Raw genomic sequence first — 22195 nt, 5'->3', positions numbered from 1 at the left:
AAAAATACAGGCAATTGTAGTCTTGTGGTAACTAAGAACCACAATGAAACTTTTCATGGGGTAGCCTATTTTAACTGTGCTTTTGGTTCGCTATGGGTTTTCTACTTTTGTGCAATGTGCACTGAATGAGCCAGGTGCAAAACAGGGCAACACACACACACACACACACACACACGCACACACGCGCACGCGCACACACACACACACACACACACACACACACACACATATATATATGCACACACACACGCACACATGCGCGCGCACACACACACACACACACACACACACACACACACACACACACTCCGCGGCCAGATGACGTTGCCATTTGTTCGCGGAAGTGGCTTATGTCGTGACCGTGGAGGGGGAGGCAGGGGGAGGAGGAAGGGAAGCAAAGGGAGAGGAAAGAAGAAGTTTAGAAAAATCTGTTATGAAGTTTCTGAAAACTTTTAGGCACTAGGCGGACAAAATTATCGGCTTTTTGTCCTGTTAGATACAATTAAGCTGAAGTTTGTGCAGCAACAGCTTGGCGAGCAGGGGGAGCAATTCGAGCGAAAGGGAGGAACAGAGCTGGTAAGTTTCTCGTTAAAGTTGACCACACTTTTTTGGGTCATGGTTTGTAGTGACTCTGCTGCGTGCTGTGAGTCAGTGTGCCGCAGTAATTGTACCTACATATCAAAAGTTTGCGGAAATAGGTACTGTTTTCGTGGTGTCCGCAGGGAAACATTGTTCTGTCTTGTGTTTTATATATAGCCTACAATATATTAAGACGGAACAGTATATAGCCTGTCGGGTTACTGTAAAAAAAAAAATGCTGCTCCTGATCAGACTGGGCTGGTCACACATTAGCATACATGGTAATTGTGTTCGTCCTCGAGTCCTGTCAGACGACTTTTCAGGTGTTATTTGAGCTTCAAGTCTCAGTAGCTGCCAGTTGAGAAACATTGTAGAAAACACAGCACAGTCACTGTGAAATAATTGTAACGTTATTTAGTTTAAAATGGGCAATGATGAGAAGTCAACTGAGTGGCCTCAAGCTTCAGTAGGCTAAATGAATAGAGAATAGCTCACTAAAATGCTCCTTAGCTATCTAGTATAAACAGCCATATTCCCTAAATGAGTCAGAGCTTACAATATGCATTGATTAGTCAATAGACATCTATTAACTGTTTAATGCAACAAAAAAAGTCAAACAATTGCTGGGTTCATCTTCTTTAATGTAGCTTTTCTGCTTTTGTTTGTTTTATATGATAATCAACTGAAAGTATTTGCATCTTGGACTGTTGGTCACCTAAAACAATTCATTTGAATGTCACCTTTTGAAAAATTCAGATTTTTCACTTTTCTCAGACCTTTTATAGACAATTTTTTTATATATATATACAAATAATTGTTAGTTGGAGCTTTGAAACTAAAGTCTATGAAAATGGTCCTGGTAGTGTCAGAGTCGAGCTAAATCTCTTCATCTTGTTGTACATTGTCAGTGAAATAAGCTATATGTGTATATCAGTACACACACACACACACACACACACACACACACACACACACACACACACACACAAATCTGTATACAGTCATGCAGCATACTTACAGCTTTGCTCTACTATTTCTACTGTGTCAAGCATATCTACAGAGACCGATCAGCAAAACACACCTCAGAAGTGTTGAAACCGGGTCACTGTGACAGAGTTCCAGTTCACTGTAAATGAGTGAAGGACAGACAGAATATTATGGACACGGACTCAAGGGTATGGGAGATGATTGAGGCGACTGAAAGCAGTGGGCTCAGTGCTCTTATCATGGTCAGCCACACCACTCAGGCCAGCCGCCCCCTGACATGAAATGATATGATGGAAGTTATCTCCGCTGATGAAATGGAGCGGAAGAGTAGTTCCAACAGCTGATCCGAAAAAAATGGTTGATTCAGACACATGCCAGGAGCCAGACAAACAAGACACTTGCACCTACACACAAACATAGCCTACACACAAGCAAAAAACAACACAAATGGGAAAGACAGTCTGAGACAATATGTCAGTCAAACCGAAGCATCTCGGCCATCTCTATCACAACAGTGACAGAATCCAAAATCCACTTGATTAAAATTGGATCTGTCCAATTCTGCTCAAACCGTATCAGTCACTGGTTAAAGCTTTCGTCCTGATTGACGGTGCAGCGTGACACTTGTGATTGTTGCAGCTTCACTTTGACAGGTGTGTGCGCTTGTGCACATAGCCATACACTCAGACATACACAAGTAATTTTTTTGTTAGCACTGAATGGTAGCACTGCTGATATTAGCCTTGAATTAGTCTTGTGATAGTTAGGCTATTGATAAACACAGAGAGGCAAGGTACTAAGCTGCTTAAAAGTTGTCAAAGCTGTTGACAGGACTGTGTGTGTGTGTGTGTGTGTGTGTGTGTGTGTGTGTGTGTGTGTCCATGTCAGGTTGTGTTTGTCTTTGTCTGATGTGTGTACTATATCGGTCTGTCTGCCGGTGTGGGGGTATGTTGAGTTGTGTGCGAGTGTGTTCTGGAAACAAACTGGAGGAGTTTGTTTTTGAGGTCGTAGCATGTGGTTGTCCGTCTCTACCTCTACACAATGGGACAGAGCCTCAGCTGCATTTCCTCCTGCACTGCTTGCCGGAGTGCAACATACTCAATGCTTGGTACATTATGTGAACCACAGTCTGATTTAAAGTTCTGTCCTGTACGATATTAAAAATGAGAAGAGAGTGTAGCTTGGATTATTTACAAAAAGCAGAACTTAACTCATATTTTTGGATTGGCTGGCTCTGATTGAATATCGTTAATAGTATGGATATGTTGTGTCAAGTACTTTAAGTTGAGAAATGTCTTGATGTCTTTATCGGGGTCGATCTCTTTTTATGCAGAAGATTGCGTTTTTTGAAGTCACCATCTTTTTGCAGATCAGGGCCCCTCCACCCATGTCTAGCCTTAGGTAACGTGTTGGGTGTGAGATTGAATTTGTACCTCCACCAAGAAAGATCACTTAGGGTTATTATCAGGTCTGGAGCAGACTTAATTCAGATTTCCTGGTCTGTCCCTGGTAGAGCTGTTATCACTGTTTTATGCTCTAGATTGTTCCTTAGACCGAATTCAGAGAATAATAAATCACCGATAATATTAGGATAACACTCAAGACACTGACATATATAACTGCTCTGCAAATACTGAGTGACATAACAATGCAAAGTAGGTAAAATTGGACATAAAACTAAAAAAAAAAAAAAAAAAAGCTTAAAAAAGTTATTTGAGCAGCTGAAAAGCAGGGACTTGTAAACCTGTTTTGCACTGCATGATCTTCTTAAATCTAAAAAGATGTAAGCAGTATGTATGATGGAATGAATGAAACGGCCTCCATTCAGTTTTCTTTGAGTTGTGTTAATGTTCACGTCAACCTGGTAAAGGAAAGCCTGGGTAAGTCGAATAGGACTGGGTATTGTAATGACATTTTTTTTTTTATACTGTTGCCAATCCAATACATGTCCCGTGGAATATGGAACAGATGCTTCTCCTTGATCCACTGTGTATTGGATTGCACCTCATTTGTATGTTGTACTCATTTGACCAAAATTGTTATCCAAATTAATACATGTCATGTAAAATGTATACAAAACCGTAAGTTTTTTAGATACCTTACTTTGAGTAATGTAAACTCCAACCCTCTTTTTTTTTTTTTACAAAACAAGCCAAACTTCCTAAACACAGCTGCCTGTAATGTTTTAGCACAACCAGCCATACAGAAAGAGACACTGCTGAAATTAAATAGTATAAAATTGGCAAAGTTATGACCTAAATCAAGAAATGTCTGATCATATGTAAACAAGACCTGACAAAGCATTTCCTGCTAGCCTTTGACACTTGACAGTTTCAATACTCGATGCTACGGATGCACTTCAGTTGGAAGTCAGAAAGTGTTTGGCTGGAAATTTAAGTAAAGAAATGGCACTGTTTTATGACCAATAATCCGTTGAAGCAATGGGGAAGTTGTAAGTGGAGGGAGGCAGAGAGTAGCAGCAGGAAGGGAATGATGGAAGGAGATAGAGATGTGGGAGTGTGGTTAGAGGGGGTGGTGAAGGAGGCGGGGGTTGGCGCGACCCAAAATAGCCAGCTCACATGTTTGCTGTGTGCGTGGTGAGCTATGAAACCAGCAGATAGGCCTCCTGCTGAATGCCTGCCTAATCTAATGTTCACCCTCACCCCTAATTTTTGAAAATTTGATTGCCATTTTGCTGTCTGTCTGTACGGGTGTGTGTGCACGTCTTTTCCAATCAGAAAGGCTCTCCTTTGTCAGTTACACACCCACCCTCCCGCTGTTCCTTCTGGGCTCATTGTTTTCATCATTGTCTTTCTGGTCTCCGTAATGTGAACTGATGTTAGACAGCATCTCCGGCTGGCAGCAGTCCTGTAGGGAAAAGGTCAGTGACGAGGCTCGTCTACTCATCTACGCTGATTTTTTGGCCTAGTACACACACACACACACACACACACACACACACACACACACACACAGACACAGACACAGACAGTATAAGAGCAGACAGCAGCTATGGCCCTGCAGCGTGTGCATTAGATCCAAACAGAGCTCTGTCTCGGCCCATCTCTTGACTGTTTCATCTTGCATATACTGACTAGCTGCAGCTTCCACAGTTATTCCATCTACTGCATAGAACCAAAACGCACACTCACTGACTCGCGTTGAGCATGCCGAGACAGACATCCTACACATGCGGCCCTTTTAGTTAATTCCTTTCATTCCACAGTGTGTTTCAACATGCACACTGGATTACTGCCCCTCTTTTCTTCTCTCACTTTCTGTCACTTTCTACCACTCAATCTCGCTCTATCTCCATCTTATGCCAATGTTGTGTGTCTGTGTGCCTAACCAACTGGGCCATTTATATGAAGAAGGTCCCATGACCCTCTCCACAGCTGATCCTGGGAGCAAAGAATGCTGGGAGTCAAGTAGCTGCAACGGTGGCATTGGAGCAAGCTGTGATTGTCTCCTTCAGTTTTGTGTGTACAGTATGCTGATGTGCACTTTGGTGTTTTTAGGGTTACAGACTCACAGGCAGCCTGTGTTGGCCAATGGAATATATGGTAAGACATTCAAATGATACGAGCAGCTAATCAAAAACACAGCGTGACACAGTGGCAAAGGGGTTGCGTGTTCTCACCACAATGTAATGTCAAAAAAAAGTTCAAAACTCTCATCTAATATGTAAATCAGTAGTTATAATAGTATTTAGAGATTGATGAGAGGTTTGAAAGACGGATAAAAGTAAGCAAACTTTCTTGGAAGTAATCACTTGGCCCTCTTATCCTTATCTTAGGGTTAAATATTGGGATTTTAGTCAAGGAAGTGTACAATTAGCGCTGCATGATTACAGCCACAATGCTCTAAATTAGGTTTTTAGATATTGTGAACCTGACTGCAGTTTTTAGAAGGGGTGTAATAATTCACAAAATTCAGTCTGATTCATTTTTTTTTTTTAAATATATCGTGAATTAAAGTGTTCTCGATTTTCAATTCATCATAATTCAACTTTATTAAATTAAGTTTTAAGACTGAAATGAAAAAGTGGAGCTTTGTGTGACACATTAAGATTGGTTTCTTAGCAGCAGCAAAAAGAGGAGTATTATTCAGCAGATTCTGAACAAAACACAGTATGTAATAACCTATATACAGTATGATAGATTATATTGTTGCACCCCTACATATCATAAAACAGAACTATTTTTACTACACCTTTGGCATCTTATATGATTTAAAAGTTTCCCCCTGCAGCAGCCTAAAATAAATATTTGAATACAGCTATGCCAGTATTCTACAATCATGTGAAACTGGAAGCTAAAGCCTTGGTGTAATCATGCATGTGTAATTGTGCAGCCCTGTGTATGTAAATATATTGTGGTTTAAGTGAGTTATTGTTAACTACACTCAGTTTCCAGCTCTATTAGGTACACCCAGTTAAAGCTCATGCAGTCTAAAACAACAGTCCTGCAATAAATCCTGCCTTCATTAAGGTTGTTATGTTCAGTTTTAGTTTGAACTGTTTTAAAGAGGTGTTGATTAAACGTAATGGTCCTTTTGTGGAGGCTGCAGTTTGTGGTCCTGTTGAAATGTATTGCGTAAAAAATTTAAATTTATATCCTTCATGTTGGTAGAATTGTTTGCAGGATTGTTGCAGTAGACGACATTAGTTTTAGTTGGATGTAACGTAATAAACGACCGAGTGAGTATTTTTAATCTAAATTCCGGATAGCACATACATGATTCACTTACTAAAATATATAAAGTTCTCACAGAATACAAAATTATCTTTTTGTCAACCCTAAGCCACATAACACGTAATGTGTTTCACTGGTTACAGGCATGTTGTAGGCTACGGGTGGAGGGGACTGTCTACACCAATCGCCACCACTCACTGTGTGGTGTACGTTGATGGATGACACTACTTCTTTGCAGTTATCTGATTTGGATCCTTCACACTCGACTACATGATGGTGTAGTGTGTGGTCAAACGTAGTACTGCAGGGACTGCATTTTGGGGTTTTCTTTGAGGACTGCTTGCTATACACTCTGCTGTGTACCTTTTCCACTCCAAGGGTGATTTATTCTGCTTTCTGCAACACCGCCTTGCCTTCTCATCAGATACGCTTGAATGTCTGGACCTGATCTGTGGGATCTCTGCTTTCTGTTTTTCCTCTATAGAATCACTCAATTGTTATTGTGTTCGCCTGGTAATAACCTAGTCCTTTTCTCCTAGAGAGCTCTAGTAACATATGCTTATCATGTGAGTGAAAATCTTATTGGTTACGTTTTTAATTTGTCCACTTTCATCAAGGTTATATAGAGTGACCTCATATCACAATCTGCACAGCCAATAGAGGGCGGGTGAACCCTCTTCCTCTGTCTGTCTGTCTGTCTGTCTCCATCCTCCCTCTCTCTCTTTTTTCGCTCCCTCTTTCTCAGGTTACCAAACATGAATGAGGGAGGAGACTTGAATAGCCAACATGGACAACCCCCACAAACACATGCACACACAAACACCCCCCCTTTCTTCCTCCCTTCTTCGACATCTCCATCTCCCCTTGGAGTGTGTGCATTAATGTGCAGGGCGCAGCGTCTTGCACATGTGCACTGTTAAACGAGTCAGGCTGCAGAGAGGTGGGGGGAAGGGAAGGAAACAGGAAGGAGGTAGGATGGGAGAAAGGGAGGTGGGGAGGGCAGTGGCAGCCGCTGTGAGTGTGTGTGTGTGCAAGAGAGAGAGAGAGAGAGAGAGGGAGAGGGAGAGACTGTCAGAGAGAAAATGGGAGGCAGCATCACCCACCCAGACTGGGAGGAGGGGAGGGGAGAACAGACAGCGTGCCCGTCCCTCTAACAGACAGAGGTGAAAGGAAAGTGGGAATGAGAGACAGGCGTGAGGGGAGAAGAGGAGCACAATGAAGGAGTGCCATTGTCCATCCTGGCAGCACTGCCATTTCACCATCTGCTGAAAGAGAGAGAGAGTGAGAGAGAGGAGGGAAGTAAAGGAAAGCGGAGGCAGCCAAACGGAGGAGAGAATAGATGGAGAGGAGCTGCCGGCAGTGACTTTGTGAATTAATCGAGCGGAAGAGTGGATCAGAGGAGAAGCACGTTTTTCAGGGAGTGGACGGACGGAGAGCCAGAAAGAGGAAGGAGAGGACGGATGACCGGACAGTCTGAGGCTGTTTAAACATTAATGTGGTTCTCATGTGAATATGGAGCCCGGCTTTAGATGATTACCGTGGATTATCAACTGTATGCTTTTTAAACCAAAAAAAGGAACTATCTATGCTTTGCCATTCATTAAAAAACTCTTAGGGAAATTGATTAGACTTTTGTTTTTTGTAAATATAGACTCTCTTTGTGACTTCTGATTTTCTATTCTCTATGAGCATATTCTGCAGGATGTTATACAATAATTATCTTTGTTAGCTGCTGCACAAGATATTCAGGTTTTAATGCAAGTTTTCTAAACATCAGTGTTGTGGTTAGTGTAGTTGTTGTTTATACTGTTATTAGGAAAGTGATTATTGCTCTCTTGAAATAATATCAGACCGTTTTAAATGCCCTAGTTGGAGTCAGTGCATGCAGCCGACATGGGATGTCAACATTGATTGGGGTTTTATGGCTGGCGCGACGCCGGTCAAACTTTGATCATTTCCTGAAACCTATTGATTTTTTTAGGAGTCTTTAGTTTATTCTCCTGTTGGCTGAAAACAAACCTCTAATGTGGAGCCTTTGATGCAGCAACTAATTGCCGTCATGTGATTTGACAAAGCAGTTTTGTGTCTTTGTCTGAAGATTTCTGCGGTTGTCAGGACCTCTCGGTATATATCCTCCGCAGGCATCTCTTTTAATGTCTGTTGCCATAGCAACGGGCAGCCGCTGCAGACAGAACCAGATGTAAAATTCTTTTTCCTTGTTTTATCTTTTCAAACCGGTGCTGTTCTATTAGCTAATTGTTTGTATTTAGTAGATACGAAGCGGTAGACTTGATAAGTCTATGGTTGTTTGCAGTTTTTAGACTTTCTTTCTTTCTTTGTCTATGCGGAGCGCGGCAGTCTCCGAGAATCAGGGTTGTTTCAGGTCACCTGTCTCCCCCTCCCCATTCCATTTTACTCTAGTGCGAGTCGGCGCAGCCCCGCTTGTCCTGATCCCACCTTTATCAACTACCATCTTTATCAGTCAAGCTGACTGGAATGACTGGATACATGAGATAATCATACTAGTTTCACTTGTACATATCACTCTGTGCAGCTGGTCGGCCTCAAGGCCATTACTCACTGATCATTAGGTGTGCTATGTTCGTGACAGTCCGGTCCTTTTACCGTCTGTGTGTAGGTGACTCAGGATTTATTCTTATGTAGAGGTTCCTTTCCTCTGCAGTCACCTGACCTACACTGTGTTCTGTGCACTAAAACATCCTCGGACAAGACAAGAGTTAACTCTGTTCCTAGAGCATTTCGGCACCCTGGTGTATGAGAACACACCTGGATTTTTCTCTGTTGTGCCCATTACGGTTGGATCTTTTGCCTTTTTCAGCGCTAATATCCTCAACACTAATTTCTGGTTTTATTAGGGTTGTGACGGACTGTTTTGTCTGTTCTGCATGTTCTTTGATTGTCCAAATACTGGGTGTCTTTTGTGACTTTTCCAGCCATAATTCTTTACAGCTTTCTGGAGATCATCCCAGCCTGTCTGGCAGTGCGAGAGTGTGACTGGATCCTCCATGGTGCTTTTTAGCCAAGACCAGATGGATGACTAGCTAGAATTGCTAGACAATCCCTCTGTGGTGCTAGACTGGTGTAGGCGACTGTTCCTTTGCCGTGCGTCCAGCACCCACTACAAGCTGGTTCGCTGTACTTCAGACACAGTTTTAAGTTCTGAAAAGTTAGCATGTGGAAAAATCAACCCTCTCACTTGGCATCATTGAAACATCAGTGCCAAATTTACAACGTTGTGTAAGTGGTCCATGCAAGGTCTCTGTAAACCTTGCTTTCCTTTTGAGGGAGTAAAGGTCAAGGGATTGTAAATATGACTAGTGCGTAAACAGCACTGAGGTGCAGGCCAGCCAGCTTGCCTCAAGACTGTAGGTGTAGCATTGCCTCCTACTGAGGTTAAACTGCTGCAGACAGTTTTGTTTGTGAGACTTTGGTACGCTGGGGAAGACTGTTAACTGTAAACAGACTGTTGTTTGCATTTTAGGTTGGACTATGCAGAATATGAGCTGTTATGGCGTGTCTTTACAGTAGTTTGTAATTGATTTGAGAGCTAACCTGCTGCTTGAGAAGCCCTGCCTTAGATAAGAAAGAAAGCGGTTCCAGAATATAACACTTGGCTTGTTCATATCATATGGGGCTGTGTTAACGCTCATGTCTCAGGTAACTGACTATAATCTGGGCTTGTTATTTGAACCAGGCAGTAATAAAGTAACCGGGTGAGAGGAGAGGTGCATAGAGAGATCAGCAACAGCAGAGTTGCGGTTTTAAATGAGCATTTCCAGCTGGGCGAGTGAGTTCACGTTCAACTTTGATGAGCCTCCAGCACCATTCAGGGAACCCTGGGTTGGGAGTTCAAAACGAACAAATCAGGTCTCATTACCATCACAACAAGCCCACCGGTAGTCGTCATCAGCCAATGACCTACATTCTCTAGTGTTACATCACCACCGTGCTAGTGCAGTGTCTGTCGCTGTACCAGACAAACAACATCTCAGACTCAACCTACCACTATCTAATGGTGCTCCAGAAAAAAACCTGCATCCTAACCAAGGTGGCCAGTTTTAGAAAACACACTTGAACCAAGGCAGCCTCACTTGTTTTAGCCATATCAGGAACTTCAGTCAGGGACGGGCTCAACTCTGCCAGCCCAGTCTTAAGTACTTACTTTTTTTCCTTTCTACTGGTGTCTAACTAGGTGACCATGTTTAGCCTTTAGCCATCCCTAATCTTAAAGTTAGAGAGGCAGAAAGTTAGAGCTTACCATTAATATATTAGACTGGGGTACTGTTAAACAGGACAGCCTGGAGAACGGGCGAGCATACGAGGGAGGGGGTGAGGGCGAACGAGAGATCATCTGGAAGAGGAGAGAGGAAGTGGTGGCGCGGGAGAGGGCGGAGGCGTTGGAGAGACAGAGATTGGCAGAGTACATTGTGTGGAGGAAGAGAGAGGGCTTCCAGGAGAAGAGAGGAGACGGAGAGAAGGGTGGAAAGAGTGCAGAGAAAGGGAACAAGGCTGTGCCAGAAGTAATCTGGAAGAGGAGAGAAGAAGAGGACGAAGGAGACGCAGGGAGGGAGAGAGCAAGGGCCATTCAGAGGGGACAAGAACAACCATTTGGAGGAAGAGAGAGAGGGAATAAAAGAGGAATCCTGTGAGAGATTTGAGAATATGATGCACTTGAAAGTAGGCGTTAAAGAAAGTGTGCTGCTTTGGATTCTAGCCATACATCAGTAAGCCTCCTCTCTCTTTTTTTTTAGCAGTTCTGGGCTTCATTGAGCTCTGCAGGTGCCCACTGTGGTATCGACCAATAGGAGCTGTGCATTGCGTGTGTTGCTGCCGTGTTCGTGCGCGCAGCCCCCTTGTGATCCCCTCATTGGCTGCTAATAGGATTTTTATGGGTCTGTGTCAAGCAGGATAGAGCTACCAAGGGGAGCTGCTTCACACATGCATGCCTGTGTGCACGACAACACACACATACACAGATAATCTAAGAAGTATTGTGGGCAGGGAAGGTTTATACTGCCTCACACGCATGTAAACACATCACGTACAAGAGCGCACCCGTCAGTGCAGTAAGACACACATGCAAGGGGGCGTTGAGAGACAATCACTTGTGTTGATTCTCCATGGTGCTGCCGACAGCTGGATAGCTGGCCCTCCCTGAGAGGCTATTAAGTTAAGACAAGATACTCACAGATATTGTTTTACATTATGGCAAAAACACCAAGATGAACACTTTGTGGAGAGCTAAGACTGTGCCATCATCAGTCCCTGGGAACACAATGAACATTCATGCGGATTCAAAAGTGAACTGCTGACAACATGATCTGCACTGGTGCACTACAAACTAACTTTTTCATCTGCATTCTGCCGTTAACTGGGACACCCCACTTTTCCTCTGCGCCTTTTCTCATTCTGCTTTCATTGTGGGTAAAGCCGGTTTTAAAGCAGTTTGGTTTCGGCTGCCTGGTAATGAGCGGAGGACAGACAACCAGACAGATGGATGCCGCACTTACGCTGAGGAAGACAGACAGATGACTTTGAATACTGAGACAAAGAGACTTTGATTGAATCACTAGAGCCTGTGTGGACTTGTGCGGATATAAAAACTGACACTGCAGATTCATTATGGAGCTTGTCCCAAAAACCAAGTACACCCACTTTCGGAGTGAATCGCTGAGCTCAACTGATGAAACAAACTCCAATCCGTCATCGTTCCCTCCTTCCAGTCCTGCCACCCCGCTCACTCCCTCCCCTGGTTTACCTTCTTCTCTATCCTCCTCGTCTCTCACTCCCATCTTGGCCCCTTCTTCTCCCCGCCCAGCTGAGAACAGCCCCACCACCCTCTGCTCCTTCTTCCCCAGGATGGGATCCCTTCGCCTGGGTGTATCTGCCACTCTTCTCCCAGGACTCAAGGCCTCGAGCAGGCCACAGCAGCCACATGCCCCTGTTGAGTCCTCTGGGGATGACCGGAGCAGCTCTAGCTCCTCCCCTCCATTTCATCACCCAATTCCCCCTTTAACCGCTCCTTCTCCCCCTCCTCGACCTCCTCTGCAGGATATGAACCGGCTGGGAGGGGCGTCCAGGAGGGCACGGGTGGAAGGAGGGCAGCTTGGAGGAGATGAGTGGACGCGCCATGGCTCCTTTGTCAACAAGCCCACCCGCGGCTGGCTGCACTCCGACAATGTGGTCAGCACTGCCGGTGTTTCCTACAGTGTACGGGTACGTGACTGGCACACTCTCACTAACCCCTAACTAAAATACATAATTACACATCCCCTTTTCCAGACAGTTTCTTTGCAAATATACACACCTTCATTCACATTTTTAGAAACTGAAACAGAAATAAGGAAACTGCTGTTGCTTTCTTCATCTGTTGTGTTCCATCTGTCCGATGGGACAGACAAGCAGGATATGTCTGATGCTAATGTGTTGCCTTCCTGTTTCCTGGGCAGTACATGGGTTGCGTGGAGGTGCTACAGTCAATGCGAGCGCTGGACTTTAACACCAGAACTCAGGTCACGAGGTGAGATTACACACTGCTCATCGGTTACTGGCTTCTGCCATTCAATTTCTTGTTTGTGCATGTGGGGGGCGAGATGGTAAAAGTGTGGTCAGACTTAGAGACATACCACTCACCTCTCATATGCTTCTGTCCAGCTTCTGCTCTTTTTTCCTGGCTTGCCTGTTTCTCTCTGAGTTAGGTGTGTGTGTGTGTGTGTGTGTGTGTGTGTGTGTGTGTGTGTGTGTTTTTTTTTTTTTTTTTTTTTTTTTTTTTTTTTTTTTTGTGTGTGTGTGTGTTCGGTTTTTTTTTTTTTTTTTTTTTTTTTTTTTTTTTTTTGTGTTTGTATTGTGTGTGTGTGGCCTTCACTGCCCCTAAATTAGAATGTTCTGGAATCCTGGTGGTTTCCTTTTGGTTTCCGTGGTAATGTTTGTCTCCATGGCAAAGACGAGCACAGTTTAGGGGGGATAAATTCAATCACCCACTGCCAGATCTCATTTAATCCAAATAATTGTGATTCTGGAGACAGGTGTGGGGGTAAATGACATGCTATTGCATCACTTGCATGTTGTCGATGTTGCAGGGAGGCAATCTCTGTGGTGTGCGAGGCCGTGCCCGGAGCCAAAGGAGCCCAGCGCAGGAGAAAGGTACACAGCATGTACACACCCTTACAGAGCATTATTTATTTATGCGGCTTAAGTGGGTGGCAGTGGGAAGGGTTTGTTGGATAAGAGCTAGATTTAGCTTGATTGTCCACTCTGTGGTCAGTTGGCTATTTAGTCACACGCTCTCCCTTACACACACACACACACACAAACATAGATCTTGATTTAGGATGACTGTACACTTCTGCGGTTAGGGGGCTACTCGCAGGTAATTACCAATCACTCTCTGTTCTCCCTTTTTCCCGCCCTCTTGTCACAAGGGAGGCTGGAGAGGTTGAGTAGTAACTTGTGTGGAGCCAGTGTCAGGCCAAAGAAGCACTGCAGATAAGCAGACACAGCCAACAGTCTGCTGTGTAAAGACTGTGTGTGCCTGTGCACAGTATTTCTGTCAAACTAAAAGCATCCACCCAAACAGTCCATAAAACAGGTGGCTAAATCTAGCGGCCTGTTGCCATAGTAGGATTTGACCAAGGAATGTCTGGCACACCAGACAAAATACAGTTAAAGGATGTAAACTAGAATAGATTAAACTAGTCTAGTCCCTCTGATTTGGCTAGACTGAGGTTAATGTGGCTGAGCATGTGCATCCTGCCCCGATGCTGTTTTTCTCACAGCGTGCGCCAAATATTCTGGAACCGATACGGACGAAAGCCATAAGAACAGGAGGAGGATTGGGATAAACGGGCTGGCACATTAATGCTGGCGTGGTCTGCGTGATGCTCTTGGCCCAGCCTTCAGTATGTGAACTGTTCTGTCTACTCCACATTGGTCACAGATGGCCTTGGAGACAGGATCACTTTCACAATTGCAGCTGTTCTTCCACTCCCACACACTCACAGGCATTTCCACACATACACCCACAGGCTCATGCACAGGCAGGGAAGACTCAATGGGCTATTGGGAATTGTTGAAGTAAAAAAAATAATGTATTGTTGTTTGTGCACCTTGTTTGTTTGTTTCTTAATGGACCGCATCCCTGTCCTTCGCAGCCTTCCTCTCGCTGTATGACATCCATCCTGGGGAAGAGTAACCTGCAGTTTGCCGGCATGACAATCAACCTCACCATCTCGACCAGCAGCCTCAATCTGCTTGCCTCCGACTGCAAACAGGTTAGACTGAAAACAGCTCACTCTTGTAGCTGCTTTTGTGTGTATTTTTGCTCAAAAACGGTGTCTGTGTTGGGTAGATTTGTCCCTGATCGGCAGAGATTTGACTGTGAGTCAGAGATGCATCTGATTGTTAGAGCTCTGTTGTAGCCAGAGGTATGTTTGGTATCCAGAGAACACTTATCCTGTGCAGTTTACTGAAGGAGAGTAAACCTGAGGATGTCAGGGGTTTCATGTGGATTTAAGGATTATACTTACTTTTTGAAGATGAGCTATAGAATGGCAATTTGTTGTACATTTTCTTATCATCACCATTATAAACATGTTATATTATTTGTCTTTTGGAAGCTTGCTTCAGTATGTATTGTATTGTATATGTTATTGTTGATCATATTATCTACTAATCTGAATTACCTGCCCACAGTTAGTTGTATGATCATTTCAGAGGATATGTTTTAAAAGATGCATGGACATTAATCCCACTGCTTTCACGCTTTAATTAATGAATGAGTGATATAATCAGATTTTAGTTAACTGAAATTTTACAGACCTAAATGATTTTAAATTGACTTTGACATCAAGGAAATATCTTAATAAACCACAATCTAACTCAAGGTATTATTTCTGTGATTTGATCATCAGCGCACTGTACGTCGTGACCTTTTGGAGATGCCCAGATAATCTAGAGCTTCTACACTTTGTTTGCCTCATTTATTCTGGATGCAGTGCAAATAATAATGCAGTGCGTGTAAATTCCTGCATCGCCACAGGGCAGGACGTGATTAGAGCTATGATCGGGCCCAAAAAATCAGGCCCGACCCTACCTGAACCTGCAACGTTTCTCTCCAAGCCTGACCCGAACAACGGCAGCAGTTTTGGGCCCGAGCCCGATTTAAAAAAATAAATTAAATAAAATAAATAAATAAATAAATAAAATTTTCACTGCTTTCTTAATCCATGTGTGTAAGTTGATTAGATATCCAGAAGATGGCGGTCACACACAGCGTTACACAGCCCATACATTATTCATGACATTACATAGACTATAAGGTCTGCATTTAATTAAAAAAATTAAAACAGGAAATTTGCGCGAATCTGATCAGATTCAAGCCTGGGGGACTTTTGAGAAATTACAGCCCTGCCCCAATCGGGTATGGACAAAGAATCCATGCACTAGATGTGATCCTCGCCTATGAGTTAATAGCTGCTGAACAATGTTAGTTTCTTTGGGGAGATGGTATACAGCAGTGCAGTGCACACACAATAACATGTAGCATAAAGACACATGCCATGCACGTATCTCCATTCACAAATAAAGCCTTGGATGTAGACCACATATTGTTCACTGAGCATTAGCAGGTGTTAATGTTCTTATTGATCCAGCATGGGCGGTTGTTGCAGACAAAAGGTGTTCCATCCATTGTCCCACTTAGTTTTTATCTCTGCTACAGTTGATGCCGCTCAATGAAGGGGAAAAAGCACTTTTCTCAGTAATGATTCCACATTTGTCTCTCCATCCACATGCTTTCATCTCACTTCCCACATACGTCATGTCACCCACGTGCTCTCCTTCTGTCTCTCTCTTCCCTCTACCCTCTCTCTGTCTCTGTCTTTTTCTCCACAGATAATCGCCAATCATCACATGCAGTCCATCTCCTTCGCCTCTGGAGGAGACCCAGTGAGTCACTCTCTCTCATTCAGCTCAAATCTCACTCTGGCCTTTTTCCATCTTTCTTCAGCCTGCATATCCTTCCTTCCTGTCTTCTGTCATTGTCAGTTCCTATGAATGCCACTCACTCCATTGCTGCTTCACTGGCTTGCAGTCCTTCTCTTCCAAGCTTGATCTTGTTACTTACTGTCATTTCTCTTTCAGCTCAATGTATGTTTTTAACTTCTGTTACGACTTAAAGACTGCATCTTTTGCTTCATCTTTTTCTACTTCTTTTCAACATTTCTATCCTAAACCTGCCCTTCACTTGTTCCTCTCAATTTTTTTCTCCCCTTCCCTTCCTCCCCTAACTGTCTTACCCTGTCTCCCTTAGGATACGGCTGAGTACGTAGCATATGTGGCCAAAGACCCAGTCAACCAGAGAGGTGAGCAGAAACAGCAAAATGACACATTCACTCAGGCAGCATCTGACAAAAATAGACACTTTCAAACAAAACCATATTAAAGTGATGTTGAACTTTTCAGGCCCTTGGTTTGAGCAGAACTCTGACCATAATCCTTCTGTACATGAGTTACAAATGTTCTCTCTACATTCAATCTCATTGGCTGGTAAAACAGGTTTTTAAATTGCACTTTCTGCAAATACTGCAAATAAATGCCAACAAGCCATTTTACTAAAATATAAATGAATCCTATTAAATAAATGATATGGCTCTATTCATTTTTTACTCTCCTTTTGAATTTGACGCCGCCCACTGGAGCTGAGACATTACAGAACCAGTGTGCGGAGTGAAGGAAGAAACAGTACATTCACCACAAAATAGACAGGACCAGCAAGGAACAGGACCTTTTTTTTAACTGTTTGGCATATTCTGCTTTATTCATGCTTATGTGCTATATGTGGCTTGCCCATGTAATGATGGTGAATGGAGGAAAAAACACGTTCTTGGTGAAAACAACAACAAGTGAAAAGAAATGGGATTACATCATGTACATTAAGGTTCTAAAGACATTCAACACCACTGTAAATATTGTCCATGTTTTCTATGCAATTCTGCAATTTAAGATCAAACTAGAGAGGGTAAAGTGACATGACATGTGACATCCACTCTTTCTTTGTCAGTAATTCCTGCCCATGTGTCCTTGAGCAAGGCACATGTACATGAATGTACTGTTGCTGAAAATGCACATGCATACACAATATTAAACTGCAGGTCGATATATTTGTCTAGCTGAGTTCATATTTCATTCAAATACATGTTGCTGCAGCTTCCTTATTAATCATTTTTGCCTCCTCTCCTTCAGCATGTCATATCCTTGAGTGCTCAGAGGGTTTAGCCCAGGAAGTCATCAGCACCATCGGCCAGGCCTTTGAATTGCGTTTCAAACAGTACCTAAAGAACCCCCCCAAACTGGTCACACCTCATGACAGGTAAATGTGAAAAATGTCACTAACATGAGCCCAAAACTTGAGCTTGTGTTTGTATTTTGTCACCCATATTCTGTTTCTGTGTCTGCTTTTGTATCACCCCTTTTCTTAGAATGGCTCCGTTTGACGGCTCTGCATGGGAGGAAGAAGATGATGAGTCTGCTCCACCTCCTGATGTCCCTTACTATAATAATTTCCCTGGAAAACAGCCTCCGCCTGGTGGACTGATTGACATGAGGACCCGCCCAGGTGCAACGCTGGTGAGAAAAGTGCACGTAAACACAACAGGGGGATGAGATACTCATACACATGCTTCAACACACCCAAACAGTACTCCTACTGCAGTTAAGGGATGATACACTTGTAAGGAATTTAAGTACTGCATGTGTCACAATTTCCTAGTTCTCAGCCTAGAAAATGAAAAGGCAATAGTAGTAGTCGCTCGGTGTGTGGTAGACAAATCATCATAAACCTTTTATAACCCTTTTAATAGGAATTTGTTTGTATTTCTTGTTACACAAGAGTATGGCCACATGTGGCTATGACTCATTATTTGTTTATATGCTTCTGTGCTTGCAGCCTTATGGACAGCCAGGCCAGAATGACATTCACAAGCAGCCTCTGCCTCCTATACCAGGTGAGTGTCTGTCTGTCTGGTGAGAAAACGGAAAGATATGCCAAGGTCACTGATGTCTATTTGTTTTCTAGTGGGTGCTAAAGAAGGGGGACGGGAACTGTTTGATGACCCTTCATATGTCAATGTGGACAAACCCCGCCCCCCAGTTGCAGCTAATGGAAATGCTCACAGAGATGCTTTTGACATGAGTAAGTGCCTTACCCAAGTCTATCTATGCTGTGTTGGGAATATCATTTGGACTGCTGTCTAAAAAACACTGAAGTAGTGCAGGGAAACTAAATAACTGGAAAAGGTGATGATGATGATTTCTTGTAAATGACAAGATGTGTGGGTTGTTATCAAAATGACCAGAATTACTGGTAACACAAATCCAACCATGTGGAAAGAATAAGTGTTAATTATTGACTGAGGAGATGAGCAGAGTATGGTGTACTGTTCATTCCTTATGACAGGCTAATTGAAGACTAGAGTTGCCCACAGAAGGCAGTGTTGGAGCAAGATAAGGGAATTAGAGAGCCTTTGTCTATTACAGGGGCATTTAGTGTAACATGATTGGTTGACTGTGTAAAGCTTTTCACATTAAAGACACAGTCCACTATCAGTGTATAGCATGCAACTGTCAAATAATGTTGTTCACATAGACAAGGTAATGCAGAAGATATCTTTTTTCCTTTATACATACATGTGAGGTTTTCAACAGATAAATACAATAATACAACTGTGTATTTATTTTTCAAGAGCCATTTGATGATGCCCTGGGGGTCTCTGGGCACGGTGGCCCAAGCTCAGTGACAACAGCACCCCCTCTGGTGCAGCAGTTGCAGTGCGAGACCTGGTTCCATGGTAGTTTAAGTCGCAGGGAAGCAGAGAGGCTGCTGACCCGCGATGGAGACTTCCTGGTGCGAGAGTCTGGGACCACGCCTGGACAGTACGTCCTCACGGGACAGCAGGGGGGTCAGGCTAAACACTTGCTACTAGTCGACCCAGAAGGAGTGGTGAGTCAAGGAAGATATTACAGGGGCAGGAGAGATTATAAAGGGGAGGGGGAAGCATGAATGGGCAAGGGCCATTTTGTAAGTAGTGTTTTCCTGACACATACTTGTGCATGTATTTTTACTTGCCTTTAATACTTTTTTTTTTTTGCTTTTTAGGTCCGTACAAAAGACCATCGCTTTGAAAGTGTGAGTCACCTGATCAGTTACCACATGGACAACAGACTCCCCATCGTATCAGCTGGTAGCGAAGTGTGTCTGCAACAGCCAGTGGAGCACAGGGCCTGATGTTACACACACCAATGAGATACTCCACCAAATACACACACACTCCTGCAGCAATTCAACACAAGCCAACACAACACTTCATATGCTATAATACACACACCAACACTACACTTGACACACACATATATATACAAAAATACATATGCACACACACCATTGCAAAGAAAACCAAAAAAATCAAAAAAATCACCAGTTCCTCTGTAATATTCACTCACTTGCTGCTGTTGCCACATATTCCTGTCCTTTCTGAAAGCCAAACTGTGACCTGCAGTCTTCGACCCCCAACAACTATCATGCGCATGATCCCTCCACAACGGAGAAGCACTGCTGCAATTTCTCAACAGCCTACTGTGAACCAGGGAGGAGCCCTTTGGTAATTTCAGACAAGGGCAGAAAACGAATGCAATTTTTTTTTTTTTTTAAGGAGAAAAAAAAATATCTCAACATCCGATCATGAAAAAAAAGAACAGAACACTTAATGGAATCTTGTACAAAAAAATAGTTGGAACTGAAAAGTGAAGAAAGGAGCATAAATGGGACATCTAATGAGATTTTCAGTGCTTTAGAGCATGTATTGTCACATTCAGGGAAATGATTTCCCTCCTCAGACTGTTGCTGGAGCATATTAGGCAAAACACAAACTTGATGGTTATGGTTCTTTGTTTCAGAGACAGACCCAGGCTCGAACATAAACTGTCACTGGAGCACTTCAGCAGCAAACCTGACTTTGAAAACATTCTGCCTGGTGAATATGCATAAACAAGTTTGCTTCCAATCTAATCAGGAGAGCCACACTACCCCCAACCACTCCCCTTTTAAGGACCTTTGAACTTTGACCCCTGAAATGATACCTGGTGATGATGAAAGCCTGTATGCAAAACTGGGGGACTGCTATGCCAATGACAATTTTTTTCTTTTCTTTTTCCGTCTGTTATCTTGAGACACATTACTTGTTGGACGTTCAGCATTCATTTCTTGAGCAGGATCTAAACAGCTGCATCTCCCTAATCCTCCGTAAACACAGATGCACCTTTACACAACACACGGTCTGCACCACTTGTCATGCCAAAGAACATGAACTTGGTCGCTAACAGCAGAGAAAGCCATGACACTTATCAGCAGTTATCTGTCTTGTGTGCTTACAGCATTGGGAGCAAAAATAAATAAAATTATGGTCATTGTGCCTGAATACATCATCAAAAAGGAGATTTTTAAAGTAAATGGTGCGTTGATGTCACCCACAAACACGACTGTTGCTTTTCATTGACTTCTTAGTATGTGTTTGCACTGACAATCTATGGGTTATGTCTTCACATAGGAATTTGAGTGAAAGCAAAGGAGATTAGTTAAAAAAGACCCCTTTAAACTTTGGCCAATGAGAAATGTTGAACAGTTTAAGCAATGAATTTCCCTCTGCAAAAACGATTATCGTGATGTTGCTTTATTTTGTAATCACTTGAGGGAATAATGTCCTCTAAAAACAAACAAAAAAAAAGCCGTTTGGGGGTAACTGAACATAAGGACATAAATGTTTTTGGAGCATTGCTAATGATAAGCCAGTTTGCTGTTTTCACAAACTCTTTGAGGATCTGGGGGGGAGAAGTTCACACTATTGTTTCTCCTTTCCTCTTCGTCCTCCCTCAGTTCATGATGATGTTGTTTTTTTTTGTATCTTTTTGATTGTGCCTTGTTTCTTCAATGCAGTCATGTCACTTCAATGCAGTCACCTTATGTACTTAATTCAAATGTAGTGAACTACAGGAGAATCTCACACAAGCCTCTCAGTTAAACAAAGACTGCAAAAATGACACTCCAAAAAACACACACAAACGGATCCAGTGATGGCAATCTCCCTGATGCACATTCTTGCATTCAGCTTATAGTCACAGATACTTGATGTCACCATTGGGGGGGGGAATATTTCCTGACCATCTGTAAATAACATCAACTTTTGACTGGTCAGCTTAGTACTAGATTGTTGTTTTCATAGTTGTAACTTTAATGACTTATTTGATAAGTAACGCATGCACCACAGCACTGAGGTAGCTCTTCCTAAAGCCAATTGAACTTGTCAAAGAGATCGAGGTCTAACTCTTGAAACATGAGGAGGAATCTTTCAACCTAAACCTTAACTGTCAACTACTCTTCAGACCCTGAAGTGGGCTCACATGTAATTTAACATGCGCACACACACATACCAGGGTGACAGCTGGGTCAATCAGACACTCACACTCCGTTCAGGTGCTTTTAGGCGATAGGAAAACCAGAGCTTTAAGATCTGCCATTACTGTGTGTTTGTGTGTGCTGAAACAGACCCACCTGCCCCTCTGCTTCATTAGTGATCCGGTCCTGTGTTATTGTTCAAGGATGCCTCTGTTGCATGAAAATACTTTCAAAAAAATGTGTTGTTTGTCGTTGTTGATGGTGATAGTGTTGACGATGCTGTTGTACTTTTTAATTTGTAAAAGCCAAAGGTTACTTTCAAATAGTGTGCACAGATATTGATTTTATATGTTTCTGTTTTAATACTTTGTTTTGTTTTTAGGGAAACATTTCTGTTTACACCTGTATCTGAAAATATAGATTGCATATATAAATACATATATCATTCATCTCTCTTTGTGAGTTTGGC

The 22195-nt window shown here is 42.9% G+C and overlaps 1 protein-coding gene across 4 annotated transcripts; it reads left to right on the top strand.

Annotated features, from left to right (window-relative positions):
- The first annotated feature begins 365 nt into the window (after nucleotides 1–365).
- shc1 (SHC (Src homology 2 domain containing) transforming protein 1) lies at nucleotides 366–22164 on the top strand. 4 transcript variants are annotated; one of them, XM_039807096.1, is made up of 14 exons: nucleotides 366–576; nucleotides 5085–5129; nucleotides 12333–12497; nucleotides 12731–12801; nucleotides 13361–13424; nucleotides 14432–14551; nucleotides 16173–16226; nucleotides 16591–16642; nucleotides 17523–17649; nucleotides 17759–17906; nucleotides 18226–18283; nucleotides 18355–18471; nucleotides 19022–19278; nucleotides 19435–22164. In XM_039807096.1, the coding sequence occupies exons 2-14, from the start codon at nucleotides 5118–5120 to the stop codon at nucleotides 19561–19563; spliced, it is 1374 nt and encodes a 457-aa protein (XP_039663030.1). In that variant the 5' UTR covers nucleotides 366–576; nucleotides 5085–5117; the 3' UTR covers nucleotides 19564–22164. The 4 variants fall into 4 exon arrangements, with proteins under 4 accessions (XP_039663030.1, XP_039663031.1, XP_039663028.1 ...); XM_039807097.1 differs by lacking the exon at nucleotides 5085–5129; XM_039807094.1 differs by lacking the exons at nucleotides 366–576; nucleotides 5085–5129 and having other exon boundaries at nucleotides 7297–12497.
- Nucleotides 22165–22195: the final 31 nt, after the last annotated feature.

Source organism: Perca fluviatilis, chromosome 7, assembly GCF_010015445.1.
Source record: "Perca fluviatilis chromosome 7, GENO_Pfluv_1.0, whole genome shotgun sequence".
Classification (NCBI taxonomy): Eukaryota; Metazoa; Chordata; class Actinopteri; order Perciformes; family Percidae; genus Perca; species Perca fluviatilis.
The sequence above is the reverse complement of the archived record's forward strand: the minus strand, read 5'-3'. Positions and strand labels throughout refer to the sequence as shown.

What these genes read in the sequence shown, in the direction of transcription:
- shc1 (XM_039807094.1), top strand. Translation starts at nt 11,904, where the DNA reads ATGGAGCTTGTCCCAAAAACCAAGTACACCCACTTTCGGAGTGAATCG. An exon ending in AGACCCAGTCAACCAGAGAG is followed by an intron (nt 16,643 to 17,522) that starts GTGAGCAGAAAC and finishes CCTCTCCTTCAG; the next exon opens with CATGTCATATCCTTGAGTGC. An exon ending in CCCGCCCAGGTGCAACGCTG is followed by an intron (nt 17,907 to 18,225) that starts GTGAGAAAAGTG and finishes CTGTGCTTGCAG; the next exon opens with CCTTATGGACAGCCAGGCCA.